This window comes from Primulina eburnea, chromosome 3 (genome assembly GCF_022965805.1).
Source record: "Primulina eburnea isolate SZY01 chromosome 3, ASM2296580v1, whole genome shotgun sequence".
NCBI lineage: Eukaryota > Viridiplantae > Streptophyta > Magnoliopsida > Lamiales > Gesneriaceae > Primulina > Primulina eburnea.
The window spans coordinates 17,958,764-17,984,299 of record NC_133103.1 but is presented as its reverse complement, the minus strand read 5'-3'; the positions used below and the strand labels follow the sequence as shown (position 1 = coordinate 17,984,299).

The window sequence follows — 25,536 nt, the reverse complement described above, 5'->3', positions numbered from 1 at the left end:
GACGATCTTCCACCGCATTTGTAAGTTTTTTCTTTTCCTTATGTCTAATTCTACTTCTTCTACTTCCGGGGCCAATGCTCGAGGTTCGTCAGGGTATGAATCCGCCGCCCTTCGTTCTGATTCGTCTCCTTCTCCTACTTCTCGTCGCCCTTCTACCCAGACTGTCCAAAAACCTATAATCTTAAAACCCCAATCTTCCTCGAGACCTTCTAAACCTTCTTCTTCGGGCATATCCCGGATCCCAAAAAAGGGTAAGGGTAAGGGTAAAGCCCGGGCTTCCGACCACCCTTTAACCGAGGCCCCCGAGATTCCATGGTTCTCTTCTCTGAAAAGCTCCCTGCGACCCGGAGCAGAAAAAGAACTTCGAACCCTAGGGGTCATTCCTTCTTCTTATCCTATTCTTATACCCGGACCTTCTGACCGGGCGGATCAACCTCCCTCGGGTTATATTACCTTTTTTCGAGACCAACTCCGCAACGGTCTTCGATTTCCCATTGCTCCGTTCTACATCGAGGTTGCCAAATTTTTTGGTGTACCTATCAATCAATTTCATCCCAACTCTTTCCGGATCATGGCTTCGGTTTTTGTTCTCTTCCGTACGCATGATCTGATAATAAATTCCAAAGTTCTGCATTATTTCTTTATTTGTAGATTAGGAGATAATGCCTTTTCCCTTTCTACTCGGCTTAATGCCCGCTTTCTTGATGACATCCCTTCCTCTCAAAAGGGGTGGAAAGGAAGATATTTTTTCATTCGTCTCCCGGGTTCTCTTGATTGTTCAACCGAGTTCCTCCCTTCTCTTCCTCAACAGCCAGAACTTCCTCAGGCGTACAAATCTGAAGAATTTTACATCCGAAGCCTCGCCCTGGTAGAGGGTAGAAAGTTTTCTTCCTCCGTCCTTATTGCCCAAGAACAACTGGTTGCTTATCATTTAAGTGCCCGGGTTGAGGACCCGATTGACCAAGTGATTGATGAAGTTGCTGGCTCGGGCCATCAATCTGGTAACTTTCCTTTACATGTTGTGCGATTGCTCCCTGACTTTGTATTTGCATTTGGATTTTACCCTTGCCTGCTCCTTATGCAGATTTAATGGAAGAGGCTTTTGCCAAAAGATGGGCAGCCGAGAAGGCGGCCAAGGAGAAGAAAAGGGCAGCCCGAAAGGCCGCTGCTGAAAAGAGAGCGGAGGATGTGGCTGCCCGGGCAAAGGAGACGGCCCGGGTGCAATTTGAACTTAAGAGAACGGCGCCTGAATCCAGGGAAGATGATGAGGACCTCCTCCCCCTTAGCCAAAGGCCAAGAAGAGTTACGACCATCCCGGTGGTGACTCTCAGCGAGGATGATCAAGCGGGAGGCCAGGCTTCCTTTCAAGCGATTCAGTCAGACACGCCTCCCCTTATGCGCGATGACCAGGCACCCCTCCAAGAACCTTCACAGGAACCTCTCCAAGGGCCTCTCCCAGAATCCTTCCAGGGGCCTCTCCCAGAATTTTTCCAGGGGCCCTTCCTCCCTTCGCAGCCCAGCGGGTCTGTCTTCTCCACCGAGGGAGCCTCCCGGGTTGGGGCAGACTTCCTCAAGCGAATGATCCTTCCTACTGACCAGGCCTTCCTGAAGAGCATGCCGCCAACCCCTCGATGCCTGGGTGGCTTGAAAAAACTTATGGCTGTAAGCTTCTTTCTTCCCCTATCTTCTCTCCCTTTTTTTTTTTTTTTTTATATATGACCTTGCCAACCCTGCCTTCTCTCTGAAAAATAGGGTGCACATATGTTAATGTCAGCCTATGAAGAGGTGTCCTCCTTAGCCAACCACCAGGCTCCCCAACTCCGGGTCTTCCAAGAGACGAACGAGCTTATTCAAGCGGAGCTTGCTCAATTGAAGGGATTCCATTCGGAGACAGTGGCAACCCTTCAAGGCTCTGTGGAGTTTGCTCAGGCGGAGCTGGCCAAAGCCCGGGAGGAATTAAATGAAAGTCACATCAGGGAGGAAACTCTTCAAAGGCATCAGTCGATTCTTGATCGCAAGAACGCCTCCCTGATAGATGCCATAGAAGAACAAATGTCCCGGGCTGAAAGAGCCGAGAAGGCTCTAGCCGAGTCTGAGCGCCAAAAAGAGCAACTGCGGACTTCCTTCCTGGAATCCTCAGAATTCAAGGCGGCCGTTGAGAATCGAGCTTATCTTTTCTTTAAGACTGGCTTCAAAAGATGCCTTCAACAATTCCAGGAAGCCGAGCTTATCCCCAAGGATAGAACCAACTTTCCAGACTTCGGGCTAGCCATTGCATCTCTTGCAGGAGCCGGGGTGGGAGGCAACGAGGGTACATCCGAAGAGGAGGACGGAGAGGAACCGGTAGAGGAGGAGAAACAGGAGGAGTCCGTAGAGGGGGAGGAAGAAGAAAAACCTGGAGAGGGAGAAGCAGGGCAAATAGAGAAGCCGACAGAGGAGGCGAAAGAGCCAGAAAACAGCCCTCTGCTGATATAGAATAGGCTTGTCCTCTTTTCATTTTTAAGTTCACTCCCTGCCTTCGGGCTTTGTAGTAATGGAATATTTTCTTTCCTTTTATCCTTCTTCGCAATATTTACAAAAATTCAGTACTCGTTCCTTATATGATCAGGACATTCTCGTTCTAACAAATCTAACAATTTTCCAAGTGTTGAGAACTAACTAAGATACCAAATCATGTGAACGGGTATTAGCCTTCCGCACTTTAAATGGATATCTGTGATGTGAATGCCTGGAACGAACGGACACTTAACAGGATGTAGTGCTCTGGGTTTATGAGGAGCCAAGGTGCGGAACTTTAAGCCGGGGAACAGGTCCTGGGGCTTTGGAATGGTCGAGGTACGGAGCCCCGAGCCAGGGAGTAGAACCCTGGGCTTATGTAGAACTAAGGTACGGAACCTTAGACCGGGGAACAGGTCCCGGGATTTTGGAATGGTCGAGGTACGGAGCCCCGAGCCAGGGAGTAGAACCCTGGGCTTATGTAGAACTAAGGTACGGAACCTTAGGCCGGGGAACAGGTCCCGGGACTTTGGAATGGTCGAGGTACGGAGCCCCGAGCCAGGGAGTAGAACCCTGGGCTTATGTAGAACTAAGGTACGGAACCTTAGGCCGGGGAACAGGTCCCGGGACTTTGGAATGGTCGAGGTACGGAGCCCCGAGCCAGGGAGTAGAACCCTGGGCTTATGTAGAACTAAGGTACGGAACCTTAGGCCGGGGAACAGGTCCCGGGACTTTGGAATGGTCGAGGTACGGAGCCCCGAGCCAGGGAGTAGAACCCTGGGCTTATGTAGAACTAAGGTACGGAACCTTAGGCCGGGGAACAGGTCCCGGGACTTTGGAATGGTCGAGGTACGGAGCCCCGAGCCAGGGAGTAGAACCCTGGGCTTATGTAGAACTAAGGTACGGAACCTTAGGCCGGGGAACAGGTCCCGGGACTTTGGAATGGTCGAGGTACGGAGCCCCGAGCCAGGGAGTAAAACCCTGGGCTTATGTAGAACTAAGGTACGGAACCTTAGGCCGGGGAACAGGTCCCGGGACTTTGGAATGGTCGAGGTACGGAGCCCCGAGCCAGGGAGTAGAACCTTGGGCTTATGTCTCCTCAGTTTTACACAATATCACTTATAGTAGGCAAAAGAATGAGGAAAACGATCCTTTATTATTTCTTCAAAGTGAAAATTACAGCTGTACATTGGCTAAGCGTAATATTTCTTCAAATGAAGTACATTCCAAGGTCTCTTAAGAAGTTTACCCTGAGCATCTTCTAGGTAAAAGGATCCTGAACTGACTCTCTTAATGATTTTGTAAGGCCCCTCCCATCGAGCTTCGAGCTTGCCCACGTCCCCAGCTGGATTAACCTTCTTCATCACCAAGTCCCCTATCTGCAAGTCTCGAACTCGGACCTTTTTGTTGTAGGATTTCATGACCCGGTTTCGATATGCCTCCATCCGGATCATGGCTTGGTCCCTCTTTTCTTCTAATAGATCCAGTTCCAATGCACGGCTACCCTCATTGTTGCTCGGGTAAGATTCTACCCGGGCAGATGTTTGACCGATCTCAACAGGAAGGATGGCCTCAGATCCATACACCAAGCTGAATGGAGTTTCTTGGGTAGGTGCCCGAGGAGTAGTCCTGTATGCCCATAGTACACTGGGTAATTCTTCTACCCAGTCCTTCCCTTTGCTTTGCAGTCTGGTCTTTAAAGCCTGCACAATGATTCTGTTTACAACTTCTGTCTGCCCATTGGCCTGAGGGTACGCAACGGAAGTGAAGGACTGGGTGATCTTCATTTCCTGGCACCAAGACGTTATTTCTTTTCCTTGAAACTGTCTCCCATTATCCGAGATCAATCGCCGGGGTATGCCGAAGCGACATACTATATTCTTCCATAAGAATTTAAAAACCTCTTGCTCGGTGATTTTAGCCAAGGGCTCGGCTTCCACCCATTTGGAGAAGTAATACACAGCCACCAACAGGAATTTTTTCTGGGCCCGAGCAACTGGCAATGGGCCGACTATATCCATACCCCACTGATCAAAAGGACAAGACGCCCAAATAGGCTTCATAGGAGTGACTGGGCTGTGCTGAAAGTTGGAATGATGTTGAGAGCTTTCACAAGTCCGGACCACTCGAGCTGAATCATGGTGAAGAGTCGGCCACCAGAACCCGGCTAGCATCGCTTTCCGAGCTAAAGATGACCCCCCAAATGATCACCACATCATCCTTCATGAATCTCTTGAAGAACATAAATCTCTTCCTTCCCGCTCAAACACTTCAACAATGGTCCCTGGAATGATCTCCTGTATAAGATATTATTTAAGAGAACAAACCTGGGGGCTTGTCTTTTTATTTTCTGTGCTCGAGCTCTCTCCTCGGGCAATTCATTGTCCCGAATGAATTTGATCAGAGGGGTCATCCAAGAATCCTCGGGTATTGTCAACATTTCTTCTTCTTCAATAGTTAAAACTGCTCAGGAAACAAATAAAACCTCCCGGGTGCTGTCTTCCGACAAAGAAGCAGCCATTTTTGCTAGGGCATCAGCCTCTCCATTTTCTTCTCGGGGTATCTGTTCGATGCTCCAATCCACAAACACTACTGCCTGGGCTTTGATGAGATGCAAATATTTGAGCATTTTGTCGTCCTTGACCTCATACGTGCCCTTGATCTGCTGAGTAATCAACTGTGAATCGGAATACAATATAATCCTAGCCGCTCCAATTTCTCGGGCAGCCCGGACTCCGGCTAGAACAGCCTCATATTCTGCTTCATTATTTGTTACCCTGGAACCAATTTTGACTGCCAATTTAATCTTCTCTCCCGATGGGGAGATTATCACGACTCCTACTCCACATCCAACCAGGCAAGAAGCCCCGTCTACAAACACCCTCCATCTTTCTTCCTCAGCAGGTTGAATCATCTCAGATAGGAAATCGGATAAAGCCTGCGCTTTTATTGCCAACCGGGGCTTATACTCAATATCGTATTCCCCCAATTCCACATTCCATTTGATCATCCGCCCGGATACTTCAGAATGTGTCATAATTCTTCCAAGCGGGCTGTTAGTAAGAACGGTAATAGGATGCGATAGAAAATAAGGCCGCAATTTCCGGGCAGTCACAACTAAAGCCAAGGCCATCTTCTCCACTTCACTATACCGCAGCTCGGGACCTCTTAGGGCGTGACTGACATAATAGACAGGCTTTTGATCCGAGCCTTCTTCCTTTATTAGGACAGAGCTGACAGCATATTCAGTAGTGGATAAATAGACAAACAATTTATCCCCGGGCTCAGGCTTTACCAGAACTGGAAGCTCAGCTAGATGCTTTTTAAGATCTTGGAAAGCCTGCTCGCATTTGTCATCCCATCCGAATTTTTGGGCTTTTCTGAGAACCTGAAAGAAAGGATAACTTCTGTGGGCTGACCGAGATATAAACCGAGATAGGGAGGCAATCCTCCCGGTCAGCTTCTGCACTTCTTTGACAGATCGGGGAGAAGGCATACATAAGACGGACTTCACTTTTTCTTGGTTGACCTCGATCCCCCGCTCTGTCACTATAAAGCCCAAGAACTTACCACTCTTGACTCCGAAAATACATTTAGCGGGATTGAGCTTGATCCCATAAGATGTCAGAGTGGTAAAGGTTTCTTCCAAATCATCGATAAAATTCATCACCTCTTTTGACTTTCCCAAAATATCGTCCACATAAACCTCCAGATTCCTTCCCAGCTGCTTCTCAAAGACTTTATCCATTAAACGCTGATATGTGGCCCCTGCATTTTTCAACCCGAAAGGCATCACAACATAACAAAATGTACCTCCCGAGGTGATGAAACTGGCCTTATCTTGATCATTTTTTGCTAAGGGAATTTGATGATATCCCTGATAGGCGTCCATGAAACTGAGCAGCTCGAAGCCCGAGGTGGAATCCACCAACTGGTCAATCCGGGGCAATGGGTAATGATCCTTGGGACAAGCCTTATTGAGGTCCCGAAAATCAACACACATCCTCCATTTCCCGGCAGCTTTGGGTACCAGCACCACATTCGAGAGCCATGTAGGAAATTGTACCTCCCGGATGTGGCCGGCTTGCAGCAACTCTTTCACCTGTTCCTCAATAACTTTGTCTTTCTCGGGACCAAAGTGTCTCTTCTTCTGTTTGATCGGACGAGCTCCTGGGAGAATGTTTAATTGATGCTCAGATATCAGGGGTGAAATCCCTGTTAGTTCCTGCTGGGACCAGGCAAACACATGAATATTAGTCTTTAAACAGTTAAGTAAACTGACCCGGGTGGATATATCGAGGTCTCGGGCCACCCGGATCTGTCGGCCTGGTCCTATCTCCACAGCTTCCTGTTCTTCCTCTGCCACAAAGTGGACTTCTCCTTTCTCCACTCCACCCTTCCAAACTTCCTCCACCCTGGGCTTCTTCCCCTCCTTTTTTGATTTGCCCTGATCTGCCCGGATACCTTCCACATAACATTTTCGGGAAGAGGGTTGATCTCCACGAACTTCTCCCACCTGGTTCCCCACTGGAAATTTGATCTTTTGATGATAAGTAGATGCTACTGCCCTCAACTCATTCATGGCCGGCCTCCCCAGAATGACATTGTAAGATGATGGGGAGTCCACCACTGTGAAGGTGGTCATGACCGTTTTCTTGATGTCCCGGGAGCTTAGAGTGAGTGGCAGAACAATTTCTCCCTCCGGATAAACTGCATGTCCCGCAAAACCAAAAAGGGCAGTCTCCACAGCCTCCAACTTAAACCCTTGCAAATCCATCTGCACTAAGGCATCTTTGAAAATCACATTGACTGAACTGCCGGAATCCACGAAGACTCTCAGGATGTCGTAATTGGCCACCCGGGCTTGGATAACCAAAGCGTCATTGTGGGGCATGTTTATTCCCTTCAGGTCCTCCGGGCCAAAACTGATCACGGCCTCGTTCCTTCTAGATCCCTCCACCTCCAGACACTCCCGCCTACTTCTTGATTTCCTGGCCCGATTTGAATCTCCATCGGTGTATCCTCCCGATATCATCTTAATCACTCCAGCAACAGGGGACGAAGGGCTCCTCTTCTCAGGTTCCGGCTCCCTCCTCCTACCCATATGATTTCCCGGGTTGTTTCTTGAGTCTACTCGAGCATGAGATACTGGCGGCCGGGGGTTCCAAGGTGGACCTCTCGACCTTTTGGTGTACTGGTCATGCCCCTGGTTGGTGGGTGGGACATAACTTCTTTTCAAAGACTTACAATTCTCGGTGTTATGCTGACACACACCATGCCTGGTGCAAAATCCACTTTTCTCGGGTTGGGACAGCTGATGACTGGGAATCGGATCCCTACTGCATTCCTGCACTTCTCTTTCTCGGATAATTTTCAAAGGCACATGCGGGGAAAAGTGCCCTGGATTACCCCGCCGTGGTCCCCTCTCCTCGGGCTTAGGTGCCCGGTCCCCTCTTTCCTTCCTGATGGCTTCCCTCTTTTGTTTCTGGGCTTCTTCCATATTGATATACTTCTCTGCCCTAGACAGCAAATCCTCAAAATCTTCAGGCACTTTTTTCGTTAATGACTTGAAGAACTCACTCTCTTTTAGGCCTTGAGTGAAGGCAGTAGTTTTTGTCTCTGCAGCACAAGTTGGCACATCCAAGGCCACTTTGTTAAACCTCTTGATATACATCCTCAAACTTTCCTCCGGTCCCTGTCTCACTTCGAACAAACTGAAAGCAGTTTTCTTATATTTCTTACTGCTGCTGAAATGGTGTAAGAAGGCTTTCTGAAAATCCTCAAATGATTTAATACTCAATGGAGCCAATCCGTCAAACCATCTCTGAGCTGAGTCCACCAGCGTGGTTAAAAACACTTTACACTTGATCCTATCAGTGTAACAGTGCAGCATAGCCATATTCTCGAACCTGGCCAGGTGTTCTTCCGGGTCCTCGTTTCCATCATACGCCCTTACTTTAGCAGATTTAAAGTTTCCAGGAAGAGGTTCCCGGATGATAGCCTCAGCAAACGGGCGTCCTTTGACAGACGTCCGAGAAGAACCACGATTTTCCAGCTGTCCTTCCAGGACTTTCATTTTCTGTTTTAACTCCAGCATTTCCTCGACCATCGTTGGTAACTTAGAACCAGCAGAGGATTCCTCCACTTCTCCCCTCTTCTCCTCCTCCCTCAATTCTTGCTGCTGCTCCTGCTCTTTTTCTGGTTCTTTCTCGAGTGGTATATCATGGTGGGAAGCTTCCCGCCTGGCCATAGCTCTCTCTATGGCTTCGTTAATGCGTCTATCAAACTCCGCTGGAGTCATAGTGATAAGATCGGGAGGGGCGTCCTCTTGTCTTGAATGATTCGCGTCAACTCCCTGGACCCGGGAAGTGTTCTGGTTAGTTTTCCTCGTGTGAGCCATATCAACGCCTTAGTCTCAACTTCCCACAGACGGCGCCAATGATGTGATCCGGGTAAAATGGATGAGCAGGGTCGGGTGCTCCACCGGGTCAAATCAAGAATTTATAGTGTTGTTTAGGAAAATGAGCAAGGTAGATGGCTTCGATCGTGACCTGCAAACAATGAAAGGAACTCGTGAATGGGCGCCGGAAGGGTGTCCGGCGTGACCACTCCGATGCTTAAGTCAGCAGGGTTGTCGAGAGGGAACTTAAAGCAATATGTATGGATGCTTGAGAGTGAAGAAATTTCAGACCTCTGGAATGTCAACGATACCTGCTATTTGAAGAGAAGCTAGGGTTACCTTGATGCGCGTGCTCACCTACTACCTGTACCCTCGGACGTTGACGGCCTGTCGGGTCCCTTTCTACCCGATAGCTTCGTGGGTACTCCAAGAATAAGGGACGTTGACTGCATGTCCAGTCCCTTTCTTCTCCATATTTTCGGGGATACGTTCAGGCGGAAGATGTTGACTTCCCGCCCAGTCGCTTTCTGCCTTACAGTCTGTAAGATCCTCTAAGTAAGTTACTCGAGTATTGAGCCCTCGGCTTCAGCATGAAAGCCCGGTCCCTAGTTGCTCGGGAGGTAAGTAAATACCCGGTCATGCATGAAGCGCCCAGTCGCGTGGGTAACAATCGCCCTCCCGGTTTCTATAGGGGCTACTCAATGACATTTCCCGGGTCCTCCAGGACCCGAGCCCTTATAGGGGTATCATATATATATATATATATATTGATGTCGACCGGGCAAATTGGGTAGTAGCCGGGTGTGCAATCTGCCAAGTCGGGTGTTCGGATATATGTGCGATTTGAATGCTTTATTGCGAGTTGCTGGTGGTCTGGGAAGATTGAGTTCCTTGTCGCCTGAGGACTAACGCCCGGGATGGCCTGAGTATTAATCCTGAAATCACAGAACGTTAGGGGGGCGCCGGAAATTGTTCCGGCATATCCACTCCGACGCTCAAGTCAGTGATGCACGCAAAGGAAGACTTAGAAAATAAGAATATTTGTGAGTGCTTGTGAATATCCAGAGAAGAGTTACCTCCTTGTGTAGTATCTACAGGGGGTATTTATAAATGAGTCAGGTAGGTGACTTGCCCGCAAAGTTCGGGTGGTAGCCACGATTCGGGATGCTGGGCCACGTGGTAAAATAGTGGGCCACGTATTAAGTGTTGACCTTGTCATAGAATGTGGGAAGAAGGGTTCCGATATTTCCGGAAGACGTGACGGTAAGGGAGAGACTGAGCCTCTTTCTCGGGCGCTTTCCACCCGGGTACCCCTGAGGTGTCTCTGGGACCGGGAAGCTTTTACCCCGGGTGATGGCTTGCCGGGTAGTTCATTGGGAATTCTTCTGACACTTGGGTGCGTAACTCGCCTGATATCTGAAGATCCGGGATCCTTCTTTCATAACGGTTCTCCGCATGTAGTCGTAATTTGGGATCTCCTCCCTGCTCTCATCTCGCCCGAGTTTAAGTACCCTTCGGGTTGGGAGCTTTACCCGGGCCCGGATGCCCTTGGGGGCATCACCACTCCCTCCTAAAAAAGTCGGGCTAGAGTCTATCTCGCTGTCCCGATTAGTAAAAAAGAGTCCAGTTCCAATGACAGCGGAGCCTTTTAGAATTTTAAAGATGCGGATACTACCGTCAGTGCTGCCGTAAGCCCTAAAATTCAAACTTATCCGCAAGCTTTTCGCGCTTCGAGGACCGTTATGATATCTCGAGATTCACGCCTGTCTTTTCGCCTGCTTGGTCCAACTTCCCATATTCATCTTAGCCGTTCACCCCTTCGAGAATCAATGATCAAGATGCTCTTCTTCATCCTATATAGATGGCATCCTCCCGATCTTTTCCTCATCACTAGCAGATTACTCCAACAGCTATCATGGCCGGTGCCAGCAGTTCGAGAACTCCAGGGGTGACTGAAGCCCTTACGGAGCCCAATCTGGAAGTTCAAAAATCCACTATAGAAGATGAAGTACTTAATAAAATTCTTGGCTACTGGGAAGAGCTCCAAGGGCTGAAACTTCTTTACGATTTTGGGGAAGCCACCACCCCTACCCTGGTATCCAAACTGAAGAAAGTGCGCAAACAACTACGCATGGCTGAGTGGGCGGACATCTTCACAGATGGTCATATCTATCAGCTGATGCTCCGGAAGGAACTGAAGCTCCTGAAGCGTATTGTCGACTCTCCCAGCTTCATGCAAGGCTCCACCGCCCCTCTGTCTGCCTGGTTGAAGATACGAATAATTGTCATAGAAGAGAAATATAACGATGTAGTACGGGCCAATGTATATGGTTGAATAAAAATTTATCTCGGTTCCCTTTTTTCTGTCACTGCTCGGATATAACGCTTTAGGTCTATTAATTTACACACATATCACAGATTGCTTAGAAGTATCTGATGAAATAATTTACTAGATATCCTGAGCTTAATACCTCCCTGGAAATTAACACAAAATGCCAGGTTCTCAAGCTTCCCGGGTTGTGAACGACACGCCGGGGCCTGAGCTTCCCTGGCTTTACGAAATGCCGGGGCTTCCTGCTCCCGGGCTTCACACAATGTCGATTTCCTAAGGTTTCCCGGTCCGTGGTCTGGTGTCATAACCATATAAAATTTTTATGTTGGAACAATTTACGAGGCGCTTCCTGATCAGACACGTATGCTTAAGCCAACGGTTGCGATTAATCTCTCTCCTCCATAAATGCGGAGTCGTTTCGCATGGTCGGAAACTTTTCGGCTTCCTCCAGACTACCTACCCTCTGCCTATAAATACGTAGATGAAGGCGAAGTGAGAGCAATCGTTTCAACATGCCGAGTTCAAGCGAAACTACTGTCAGCAGCAGCCCGTATGGCCACTTGCCACCCTCCACGCGTGCTCATTTAGAGTCGTTGAAGAGGACCATCGAGGAGTTTATTCTGGCGAAAGTCATGTCCACTTGGCATAAGATTCATGATCTTATGCAATCATACCAAGATGTTCTGGCTTTCACCAGGCCACAGAGAGCACTGGCCAGGAGATACAAACGGATATTTTATGTGACGCACGTGGCCGAGCTAGCCACTGATCAAGTTCTGCTGCAGGCAATGCTGCGGAAGGAGTGGAAACAGCTGCGCAAGCTTGCTGCTACCGAGTCCTTTGCCAACCTCCCCTTCCCTGAGCTGCATAGCTGGATGTCAGAGTGAGAGGATCATGTAGGCTCTAGGCTAGCCAATGCAATATTTCACCGATTCTATTAATAACATTTTACTTTGCGCACCCGCGGTATTGGAAGAGCCGAACCCGCGGTCATGAATTGTGCATTTTAAATAGAATTGCCGAGACTGAAGCGCACCCACGGTGCTGCAGGGACCGCACCCGTGGTGTGATGTGCAATGCGGAAAATATGCCACGTTTTTGTACATGCATGTAGTATATATAGGAAGGGAAGTCGTGTCTTCCTCTCAGTTTTTCAAGGGAAATCGACAGCTTAGAGAGAGAAACTTTCCTCTTTGCGTTGGAACTGGATTTACGAAGAAACCGTGTAGCAGAATTCGAATCCGACTTTAGTTCTGAACTCCTCTCGACTAGAGCTACACAAGGACGTAAGTTTTATTACGTTTTGAGATATTTTGGAAATATGATGTTGCTAGAATTGCATGTGATTCAGATATGACGTTTATATTACCGTAGACATTATAGAATTGAAGTCAGATTAAAGAACAGACTGTTTCTGTAATTGTTATGATTTTCGAAAGATATTGACTGAGATTCTATATCAGAATTGTGTTAGTATTCAGATGATGAATTGTATTGACACAGATTATGAGTTCCAGTATTATATATGTGATATTCAGATTGACGGGGTTATTCAGATTGTATGGTTATACCGTCGAAACATCAGTTTATTTAGATGGATCAGATTCAGATATGATTTCGATTAGATTGTGATATTATTGATATGACTCAGATTGTATCTTGTTCAGACATTGATCAGATTTTATACTGAGTTGAGTATTGATCAGAACAGATTGTGAATTGAGTTACACATTGATACAGTGTATTTGATTTTGTCATTTCAGATCAGATATGGACAGACTGGACTTCGAGACTTCGTCTTCCTCAGACGGGGACGACAAAGGTATGATTCATGTGATATTCGGGAAGAAACAACTCAATTGAGATCACCACTTGAGTTGCCCAATAAATCACATACTATATTCTTGTTTATGTTTTATATGATTAGGCTTTGTTTACTGATTGTATTCATGCATTTAAGATAGGACAGTTTGGAGATCAGCCAGACTGCTAGACGTTCGGTGATATCACAGCTTAGGAGAAGATCACCTCTCCTATTGTAGATGTGGATACAGATCAGACCAAAGTCTAGGAATAAGACGTACAATCACCCCGAGTGGTAGGGTAGGTGATAGATCGTCTTATTCACCCCGGGATCCCTAGAGTTATAGATCGAGTCAAGTCTAGACATGATTTGATTAGGACTTCATGCTTATATGGATGTGGCTCCTAGATCATGGGACCCATCGTTATTGCTTCCAGTTGTGCTAGCATGTTTTTATGATTTAAATCGTTTATATGCATGTTTATCTGATTTGAGTTACATGCTTATTTGATTTATTTCATAGATTATGAAATATATTGTGTTTATACATGACGGCATGTTTTATGAATTAGTTTGTTTATATACATGCTTACCATGTTTTATACTGGGATTTATTCTCACCGGAGTTATCCGGCTGTTGTCTTGTTTTGTATGTGTGCATGACAACAAGTGGGGAATGATCAGGGTCGAGAAGATGGTGAGAGAAGACGAGTTTAGCGTGGTGATTCCGGACTTACAGTAGATTGGATTTTACTACTAGAATTTTAGTAGTGAACCTTAGATTAAAATGTTGTACATTATTGTATTTTTAATACTGAATTGTATTTTATATACAGACATGTATAGTATTTAGATTCCATTACCTTCCGCAGTTATATAATTTAAAAAGAAAATTTTTAGACCCTGTTTTATCAGAACTGATAATTAAATCCCAAAGATGATTAATGAGAAAGATTAACGTCCGGGTCCCCACAACAGGTGGTATCAGAGCGATAGATCTTTTAGGATGAGATAATTAGAGCTTTAGGCTCCAGAACTGAAGGGTCTTTTAGCGATAGATCCTTTAGATTGAGATAGTCAGAACTGATAGATTCTTTAGATTGAGATAGAAGAGAATGAGCGGGGTAGATGAATTTTCTTTCCTTGCATGTGTGTGCTAGCATGAGATTGATTTAATGTTGATTGACATTATGTGCTAGCATGAGACTATGTGTTACTGCTTTAAGATACATGTTTACCTGATTATGTGATTGGAATTGGTATTATGTATTCTTAAGTATGAATCAGATCAGATTCATGATCAGCAGTAAGATGATCATGATCAGAGAAAGATTGGTACAGATTTGTAGTACTAGATTACTAAGGTTTTTGGTAATCAGATATACCGCCTCGGAGAATTCCAGAAAGGGGTAGTACTTCGACAGAACAGATAGGTGTATCAGAAACTCAGATCGAAGTAAAGTTAACAGAATTTCAGTTATTTCAGCCGCCGATGTTTAGTGGTATTGAGACATCTGAAGATTGTCAGAACTGGTTAGATGACATAGAAATATTGTTGAACCTAATCGACTGCACAGATGAACAGAAAGTCAAATTAGTACTCCACCAGTTACGAGAAGCTGCCAGAAGTTGGTGGATTACAATCAAAGGAGTATTAGCACAACGTGGTACTGTGATCACGTGGGAAGTCTTCAAAGCTGAATTCTATCAAAGATTTTTCTCAGTTTCCTATCGGGAGGACAAAAGAGCAGAATTTGAGAATTTGAGCCAAAGACAAATGAATGTTGATGAATATGCTGCAAAGTTCTCTACTTTATTGCATTTTGCTCCTCATTTAGCTGGGAATGATGAAGCTGTAGTGAATCAGTTCATCAGAGGATTGAATTCGGAGGTAGTTGCATTGATGAATTTGCAGCGACCTTACCATTTTGCTGATATCTTGAGTAGAGCAAAGAGAGCGGAAGCGAGTCTGATTAGACAGCTAGGGAGGTTGTGTGTGAAGCAACCCCAGAGGCAGCAATCCCCTCTTCGAATTGAGCGTGGTAGTACGAGTGGAAAGCAAGATTTGCTGAAAGCTCAAAGGAAACCGTTCAAGAAATTAGGAGGTGGTTCCTCTAGTTCCAGTGGTTCCAGCCCGAGCTATGCTGGGGTGTATTGCAAGACTTGTGGGGGGAGATATCCCACAGAGCAATGCCAGGGAGTGACTGGTAGTTGCCATAGTTGTAGACAGCCGGGACACTTTGCTAGAGTCTGTCCCCAGAAAGGTTTTCGAAGATCTTAAAGCACAGAGTCATTGGTGGTAATGACTAAAGAACAGACCCAGAATTCGCAACAGGTACTATTTCTTTTATGATTATATGCATAGGTAATTATATGTACTAATGCATTATTTATGAGTATCTGTGATTGAATAGCATGGAGATATGCTGTATCTGTTGGGTCTGTGTATACTGTCGTATTGATTCCTTGGTTGTTGAGGAATATGTTGATATCAGAAATTTCTGTGATATATGATATACTACGGTTAGATAAGAATGAGATTGAACTAGATTGTGAGGTACTTGTGTTATATGATTCTGATTGCATTATTGACATGTATATGCTAAACAAGTACAGAAATATCGTAGAATGTGTGCCAGAACGGTAAGATTCAGACCAGATCTGGCTGATAAACGGAGATTTTTCGGTAAGGATTCGAGATCCAGAATTCCTTAGATTATTGTACTGTTTATGACTCGATTATTACAAAAAGGAACATATGGTATCCTTAGGTATTCAATAGATCCATTGAAATCGAGTCTAGCAGTGACAGAGTTGCTAGTAATATAATAGTTGACTGGTGTTTGCCTAGATAAGATTTCAGATGTGTTTGATATCAGAAAGGTAGATTTCAGAATGGAATCAATACCGAGTATTGCTGGTATATTAGAACATAGTACAGAATGACTGACATAATTGATATAATTGACAGATAAAAGAACATTAGCTGAGAAATCCAGTTGATTGAGTATTTCTCTGGAAGATATTTCAGTTCTGTTTCTAAATTGATAGCGTTTAGGTGCAGAAGTATTCTGAAGATTATGCTTGATATATCTATGGCGTATCGATATATTGCAGCATTTGATTGATTATATTGACTATTCGAAGACTGTGTTAAATATTCAGAGAACTATGATCATTGTATACAGAAATGGGTCAGGTATGAATCCAGTATGCAGTTATGGATACAGTGTTTATTCAGAATATGCAGTATCTGAAGATCGATTGATTTAGATAGTTAAGACAGAAAGATCAGGAATTCCAGAAATGTCAGAAATTATTATCTGCAGATTATCTTATTCTGATTATTTTATTCTCTCATTGTTATATATCTGCTGAGTATTGTTATTGTTCTACATCAGTAATTGCGATATCTTATATTGTTGGGAGCATATTTTATTGGCAGATAAGATATAGCAGTTGCTTGATTTTGTTATTTTATGAGTTTTCTTAAACTCACTAGATCTGTGTAGGTTCTTTCTGTTCTGAATCGGTGTAATATTACTGTTATTGTGAATCAGTGTTGATACAGTTTATTGTAACCAGTTGAGTGTACATCAGTTCAGAAATCAAAGGGTTCAGAATTGTATTTTGCTACTCAGAACAAAACATTAATCAGATTAACAGATATGTGATTGGTGTTGTATCAGATTGATTATTTTATGATATCAGATGTTTCAGAATTGGTTACAGATTTTGATATTGATAGTCAGAGCCGAATACCAGGTAGGTATTTCTTCTTTATTTTATGTTATTAACTGATTGTTTATACAGAATGGTTCGAATCTGAATTCACAGATAACGTCAGAACTGAACAGTTATGGATTCAGTTTTCATGCAGATAGTTGAGAATGTATGATATTCGAACAGAAAGTCGTGATATAAACAGATTAGATCAGTTGTAACAGAATTTGTACAGAAATATTGACAGAAAGGGTACTGATAAGTCTGAATTGCTAACAGAAGAAGACAAAAAGATAGAAATCAGAAGATTATTACAGATTTTGTATCATTCTGAATAGAAATGGGAGTGCATTTCTATAGATTTTATAATAAAATTATGTCCATTTTCTTCAGGATATGATAGGATATGATTATGATTGATAGATCACTCAATCTATATCTATCCGTTTGTACCAGATTACGTACAAACAGAACCAGATGGCATAGATCAATGTCAAAGAAATAGTCAGATTGACGAGAATGCAAGAATTAGATGATATCCGATTGTGATTTTGATGGAGTTGTAATTGTGATAGATTATATCATAAGCTCTTTTGTGCAGATTTATTACAGATTGACAGATAGTCAGAGTATATTACCAGATATTGACAGATAATTGTAGAGTTTTGGTACTGGATGTTAGTACTAGTTGATATAGATTATTGTCATGATATGATTGACTGTATGACAGTAGCTATCAAGATAGTTCAGAATGGATAGATTTAAGAAACCAATGTCGGATGATGACGATTAGTATTGGAAGATGAAGATTGATTATATTCTAGATTGGGATAAACAGATGGGATAACAACTACAAATAGTATTGTTTTGTTATAAATTGCAGATGGGCATATACGGATGTTGTATAGCCAGTAATGCGGGATTGATTCGACTAGAACGAGTTGAAGAAGGATTATGATATTATAATTCTTGACTTCTGATTCCAGACCAGAATCAGAGCTTGATCAAAGAAAGACACCACAGAATGATGTTAGTAAAACGAGTTTGGATGTTAAACTCTGTTATATATTTCTTCTAATATATTTGATTGAATTGTCATGAGTTCGGGGACGAACTCAGATCTAAGAGGGGGAGAAATGTAATGCCCGGGAATTATAGAAGTTATTAGACAAGATTAATGAAATATCCCAAGACTTGTAGAATTGATCATATAAGATTTTGGGATGTTGCTCGGATCAAAAATATAATTTTTCAGAACGTGCAAGACCGCACCCGCGCCCTTGTTTACACCGCACCCGCGGTGTAAGTCCAGTAGGGTAGGAATTTTGGGCGAAGCAAGACCGCACCCGCGGTCTTGCATACACCGCACCCGCGGTACCAGACCGCACCCGCGGTATTGGAAGAGCCGCACCCGCGGTCATGAATTGAGCATTTTAAATAGAATTGCCGAGACTGAAGCGCACCCACAGTGCTGCAGGGACCGCACCCGCAGTGCTGCAGGGACCGCACCCGCGGTGTGATGTGCAATGCGGAAAATATGCCACGTTTTTGTACATGCATGTAGTATATATAGGAAGGGAAGTCGTGTCTTCCTCTCAGTTTTTCAAGGGAAATCGACAGCTTAGAGAGAGAAACTTTCCTCTTTGCGTTGGAACTGGATTTACGAAGAAACCGTGTAGCAGAATTCGAATCCGACTTTAGTTCTGAACTCCTCTCGACTAGAGCTACACAAGGACGTAAGTTTTATTACGTTTTGAGATATTTTGGAAATATGATGTTGCTAGAATTGCATGTGATTCAGATATGACGTTTATATTACCGTAGACATTATAGAATTGAAGTCAGATTAAAGAACAGACTGTTTCTGTAATTGTTATGATTTTCGAAAGATATTGACTGAGATTCTATATCAGAATTGTGTTAGTATTCAGATGATGAATTGTATTGACACAGATTATGAGTTCCAGTATTATATATGTGATATTCAGATTGACGGGGTTATTCAGATTGTATGGTTATACCGTCGAAACATCAGTTGATTTAGATGGATCAGATTCAGATATGATTTCGATTAGATTGTGATATTATTGATATGACTCAGATTGTATCTTGTTCAGACATTGATCAGATTTTATACTGAGTTGAGTATTGATCAGAACAGATTGTGAATTGAGTTACACATTGATACAGTGTATTTGATTTTGTCATTTCAGATCGGATATGGACAGACTGGACTTCGAGACTTCGTCTTCCTCAGACGGGGACGACAAAGGTATGATTCATGTGATATTCGGGAAGAAACAACTCAATTGAGATCACCACTTGAGTTGCCCAATAAATCACATACTATATTCTTGTTTATGTTTTATATGATTAGGCTTTGTTTACTGATTGTATTCATGCATTTAAGATAGGACAGTTTGGAGATCAGCCAGACTGCTAGACGTTCGGTGATATCACAGCTTAGGAGAAGATCACCTCTCCTATTGTAGATGTGGATACAGATCAGACCGAAGTCTAGGAATAAGACGTACAATCACCCCGAGTGGTAGGGTAGGTGATAGATCGTCTTATTCACCCCGGGATCCCTAGAGTTATAGATCGAGTCAAGTCTAGACATGATTTGATTAGGACTTCATGCTTATATGGATGTGGCTCCTAGATCATGGGACCCATCGTTATTGCTTCCAGTTGTGCTAGCATGTTTTTATGATTTAAATCGTTTATATGCATGTTTATCTGATTTGAGTTACATGCTTATTTGATTTATTTCATAGATTATGAAATATATTGTGTTTATACATGACGGCATGTTTTATGAATTAGTTTGTTTATATACATGCTTACCATGTTTTATACTGGGATTTATTCTCACCGGAGTTATCCGGCTGTTGTCTTGTTTTGTATGTGTGCATGACAACAGGTGGGGCATGATCAGGGTCGAGAAGATGATGAGAGAAGACGAGTTTAGCGTGGTGATTCCGGACTTACAGTAGATTGGATTTTACTACTAGAATTTTAGTAGTGAACCTTAGATTAGAATGTTGTACATTATTGTATTTTTAATACTGAATTGTATTTTATATACAGACATGTATAGTATTTAGATTCCATTACCTTCCGCAGTTATATAATTTAAAAAGAAAATTTTTAGACCCTGTTTTATCAGAACTGATAATTAAATCCCAAAGATGATTAATGAGAAAGATCAGCGTCCGGGTCCCCACACCGGGGCCTTAAACCTCCCGGGCTTGAACTAAAATGTCGGGGCCTTAAACCTCTCGGGCTTGAAATAACATGCCGGGGCCTAAAACCTCCCGGGCTTAAAATAACCTGCCGGGGCCTTAAACCCCCCGGGCTTCAAATAACTTGCCGGGGCCTTAAACCTCCCGGGCTTGAAATAACATGCCGGGACCTTAATCCTCCCGGGCTTGAACTAACATGCCGGGGCCTTAAACCTCCCGGGCTTGAAATAACATGCCGGGGCCTAAAACCTCTCGGGCTTAAAATAACCTGCCGGGGCCTTAAACCCCCCGGGCTTCAAATAACTTGTCGGGGCCTTAAACCTCCCGGGCTTGAAATAACATGCCGGGACCTTAATCCTCCCGGGCTTGAAGCAACATGCCGGGGCCTTAAGCCTCCCGGGCTTGAAGCAACATGCCGGGGGCCTTATACCTCCCGGGCTTGAAATAACTTGCCGGGGCCTTAAACCTCCCGGGCTTGAAATAACATGCCGGGGCATTAAACCTCCCGGGCTTGAAGTAACATGCCGGGGCCTTAAACCTCCTGGGCTTGAAGTAACATGCCGGGGCCTTAAACCTCCCGGGCTTAAAATAACTTGCCGGGGCCTTTTTTGAATGATACGCACGATGCCATGATGATACGTGCCCCCCTTTTTCTTTCCAACGGTCGGCAGCGTTCCGTCTCCCGAGGATTCGATAAGTCTGACTCCGTCATGATTACACGTCCTTTCATGTGCTTTGCACAACTTACGAGGTGCATCCCGATCGTTCATACCTATCCACTTCAACGGCTGAGATCCATGATCCGGGTGCGTCTTTCAAAACCAATGTGGACCCTCGGATCATGGCTAGATCGACGGTCTGGATTGCTTCCCTAATCCTATATATATCTCCTTCCCCAACCCTTCATTACTTTCGTCAAATTTAACCAAGCTTCCGCGTCTGCAACTCTGCCAAAATTCCGATCACTCCCCAGCGTTCCCACTACCATTCTTCCTCCCATCCGCGTAAGTTCTTCTTTTCATAATCATGTCTTCTTCCAACACTTCTTCTACATCGGATAAGAATCGCAGGGGCTCCTCAGACTTTGAGTCAGATGCCCTGCGCGATAGTTCCCCGCTTTCCGCCTCTCCCGTTTCCACCTATCGCCCCCAAAATCCAACTTCTTCTCCACCTTCCCTTAAAAAACTCAAAATTTCTCATGGGGCTGGGCCTTCAAGCACCCATAAGAAAAAGAAAAAGGCAACCTCTTCAAAACCCCCAGCCCGGGCTATTCCCTCTCTCGCCCGGTCTGCTGATCCTAGCCCCTTGCCATGGTTTTCTACCATGGTAAGCTCTCTTCGAGCCAAATCAGCCGAGGAGATCCGCCTCCTTGGTTCCATCCCTACAACCCATGATATTGTCATCCCGGGCCCTAGCAACCGGGCTGACCAACCACCAGAAGGATACCTTACTTTCTTCCGGGACCAAGTGGCCAATGGCCTCAGGTTTCCCCTTCATCCCTTCTTCATTGGGATATCTTCCCTTCTGGGTATTCCTCTTAATCAATTCCATCCTAATGCCATTAGGATGATGACCTGCTTTTTTACGCTGATGTCTATGCATCCCGATATCACCCTCGAGCCTTCCCTCTTTAATTTTTTCTTTATCTGCTATATTGGCGATTACGCCTTTTCCTTCAAAACCCGGTCTCATCAGAAACTTTTCGGAGATATTCCCTCCTCCGTCAAGGACTGGAAACGCCGGTTCTTTTACATCCGTCCTGCCCATCTCCCCGAATGTCCGGTTGGGTTCATTTCTGCCCTTCCCCATCAACCGGGTCTTCCCGAAAATTATCGCACACTTGACTCTTACACCCAAAGTGAGGAGGTGGTAGGTGGTAAAGTGTATAACTCCTCTGCGCTCCTTAGTAAAAAGCTACTGGTGGCCTATGGGCTGAGCCCCGGGGCGGGGGATCCTACCGACCGCATTATCGAGGAGTTCGATGCCTCCCGCCCCGGTAGGTTTCCTTGGTCAGCCACTATTGTACTTCCTTTACTTTCTGCTTTACTTGTTTCTGATGAGTGGTTTTATTTCCTGCAGACGCCGAGATGAAAGAGGCTTTTGCCCAAAAGCTGGCTGAGGAACGGGCAGCTAAGAAGGCTGCCCGGAAGGCCGCTGCTGCTGAGAGAAAGGCCAAGGAGCGCCAGGGGTCTTCATCCCGGGTGACTACTAAAGACCCGGTCGAGGGGGGGCTGGCACCCCCAGTGCCTGTTGAAAAGGAGACTCGGGCCCCTGCTGAGGCTGGGCAGGCTGTTACTCCTCCGAGCGTTCGGACTGCCGAGGCCACCGGGCCCCAGGAGCATGGGGTTATTCTGATTGAGGAGGAGGACGAGTCCCCGGACCAGCCCCTCCAGACCACCAAAAAAAGGAAAGCTTCAAAAGAGCTTGTCCGTGTTGAGCCCCGGGTGATTACCCGGGTGGCTCAGGGGTCTGCGCCTGCCCCATTAATGTCTTCCGCCGACCCTCCTCAGGTCCCTTCTACCACTACTTCCACTCCCCCTGCTGTGCCCGAGTCTATATTCTCGGCTGGAAGCTCAAAGATGGGCTTCCAACTGTTGAAGCGGGTGGCGACTCCTGCCGAAGAATCCATCCTTCAGGCTGCGAAGGCAGGAGATCTCATGCTGGAGAGCTTTAACCTCATACTGGCTGTAAGTATCTTCTTCTCCACTTCCGTTTCTTTGCCCTATTGGTAGGCTTTCTTCCTTATGTACTTTTCGTTTATTTGCAGAGCGGGCAGATGGCTAGAGCTGCCTTTGAGAAGATGGGCTCTTTGCAAAAGAGCACAGAGGCAAGGGCCGCCTCCGTCACGGCTCTTCATGAGGATGCCCTGGCACGCCTGGCTCAGATTAAAGACCTTCATGAGGAGGCCCTCCTTGGCCAGGGCACCACAATAAATTTCCTGCGGGTAGAGATCATTTCGCTGAAAGCTAAACTGGAGAAGACAGAGGCCCGGGCCGAGAAACTAGATTTGGATGCCCGGGCTGCCCTGGATGATTTCGTGCTTGTCACCGAGAGGGTAGGTGAGCTGGAGGCTACTCTCGCAACCCGGGAGGCGGATCTTGCAGCTCGGGCCACCTTGGAGGAGGGGTGGCGGGCCTCTTTCCTTGCTACTGCAGGGTTCCAGCAGATAGTGATAGATAAAGCCTTCCCCTACTTCAAGGCGGGCTTTAATAAATGCAAAGAGCAGGTGAAAGAAGCCGACCTTCTTCCTTTGGAGAAGAAAGGCCTGCTAGGCTTAGCCCGGGCTGTCAACTCCTTGCCGACTGATGGTGCTGAGCTCTCGGACGAAGAAGAATCCGAGGTGGAAGAGGACTCAGAGCCAGAGCCTACCGCTTAGACGTTTAGTACTTTTTCTGTTTCTGGTAGTTGTAATAATTTTACTGAATCTAATGAGATTTCTTCCATTCACCCCGGTGTCTACGTGCTAACTTGTGAATAAGAGAAATTTACCAAGTGTAGGAAGATAACCTGGTTATGATAACATCTGAATGATGACACTTAGTACTGTTTGGTACCGAGGATTAATCAACTTAGGCAACCGAGACTTCGGACCCCCTGATTTGATAATAAATTGAAGGGAAGCCGGGGCATAGTATCACCCGGGCCCTTAATAATAATTTGAAGGGAAGCCGGGGCATGGTATCACCCGGGCCCTTTATAATTCGAAGGGAAGCCGGGGCATGGTATCACCCGGGCCCTTTATATGTGCCGGGGTTCGGGACCTACCGGGCTTTAAGAATATTCTTCCCAAGAACTTTATCTCCCTTTATTGCCAAATAGTTAACAAATTTACAAGAATTTCTAAGGAAAATATTTCTTAAGATGGAGAGCATTCCAAGGTCTTTTGAGAGGACGGCCTTGCCCATCTTCAAGATAATAGGTGCCCGAGCTGACTTTGCGCACCACTTTGTAGGGTCCTTCCCATCGGGCATCAAGTTTGCCAACATCTCCAGCCGGGTTTGCTCTTTTGAGGACCATCTCTCCGATCTGGAATTCTCGGTGTCGGACCCTCTGGTTATAAGCTTTCATCACCCGACGCCGATAAGCCTCCATTCTGATTGCCGCTCTCTCTCTTCTTTTTTCGATGAGATCAAGTTCACTGGCACGGGTGTTATCATTGTCTTCCGGATATGTTTTTACCCGAGCTGAAGTTTGTCCGATTTCAGCTGGGAGCACTGCTTCAGAGCCATACACTAAGCTTAATGGTGTTTCCCCGATAGCTGTTCGAGGTGTAGTCCGGTATGCCCAAAGAACACTGGGAAGCTCCTCTACCCAATCCTTACCAACTCCAAATAATCGGGCTCTGAGAGCTTGGACAATAGTGCGGTTGGTTACCTCGGTCTGTCCATTAGCCTGTGGGTAGGGAACGGAGGTAAAAGCCTGAGTAATCTTCATCTCCTCACACCAAGTTCTAACTTTATTCCCCTGGAATTGCCTGCCATTGTCAGATATAAGTTTCCGGGGTATCCCGAATCGACAATATTTTTCCACAGGAATTTAAGAACTTCTTTCTCCGTGATTTTGGCCAGGGGTTCTGCCTCTACCCATTTGGAGAAGTAGTCAATCCCTACTAATAGGAATTTTTTCTGAGCTCGGGCTGTAGGAAAAGATCACACAATATCCAGGCCCCACTGGTCAAAAGGGCAAGATGCCCAGATGGGCTGCATCAAGGTAGTCGGGTGGTGGTTAACGTTGCTATGCCTTTGGCATCCCTCGCAAGAGCGGACTACCCAGGCAGCATCTTGATGCATGGTAGGCCACCAGAACCCGGCCAGCAAAGCCTTCCTAGCCAGAGAAGTTGCTCCAATATGATCTCCGCAGCAGCCCTCGTGGATCTCCCTTAGAACATAAATGGATTCATCACCGGCGATGCACTTGAGAAGGGGGCCCTGGAAAGATCGCCGGTAAAGACGGTCATCAATCACAACAAACCGTGCTGCCCTCCTCTTGATTTGACTGGCCTCCTTGATATCCTCGGGCAGATAGGATTGGGAGATGTAGTCGAGGATGGGGGTGGTCCAGTTATCTTCCCGGGCGCGAGGAGGCCTGGTATCCACCGAAGATACCAGGTTAGTGTGATAAGATATGCCCGGCTCCTGGTAATCGGAAAGCGAAGCTGCCATCTTCGCCAAGGCATCTGCTTCAGTATTTTCCTCTCGGGGAATTTGCTCTATGCTCCAACTTACGAAATGTGTGGATAACTCTTTGATGATAGCTAGATATTTAACAAACTTCTCCTCCCGAACCTCGTACACTCCCTTTACCTGTTGGGCTACCAGCTGTGAATCCGTGTAAATAATGACCTAGTTAGCTCCAACATTACGGGCTGCTTTTATCCCGACGATAACAGCCTCATATTCGGCTTCATTGTTAGAAGCCCGGAAGTCCAACCTAACTGCCAGCCGTATTTTTTCCTCGGTGGGTGATATCAGCCATACTCCCACACCACTGCCGTCTTTGCAGGAAGCCCCGTCTGCAAATATCCTCCAAACCCCCA

The 25,536-nt window shown here is 45.6% G+C and overlaps 1 protein-coding gene across 1 annotated transcript; it reads right to left on the bottom strand.

Annotated features, from left to right (window-relative positions):
• Nucleotides 1-4,963: 4,963 nt before the first annotated feature.
• LOC140826947 (uncharacterized) lies at nucleotides 4,964-8,896 on the bottom strand. The gene has a single exon (XM_073189504.1). It carries the CDS (start codon nucleotides 8,894-8,896, stop codon nucleotides 4,964-4,966), a length of 3,933 nt encoding a protein of 1,310 aa, XP_073045605.1.
• Between the last annotated feature and the right edge of the window lie 16,640 nt (nucleotides 8,897-25,536).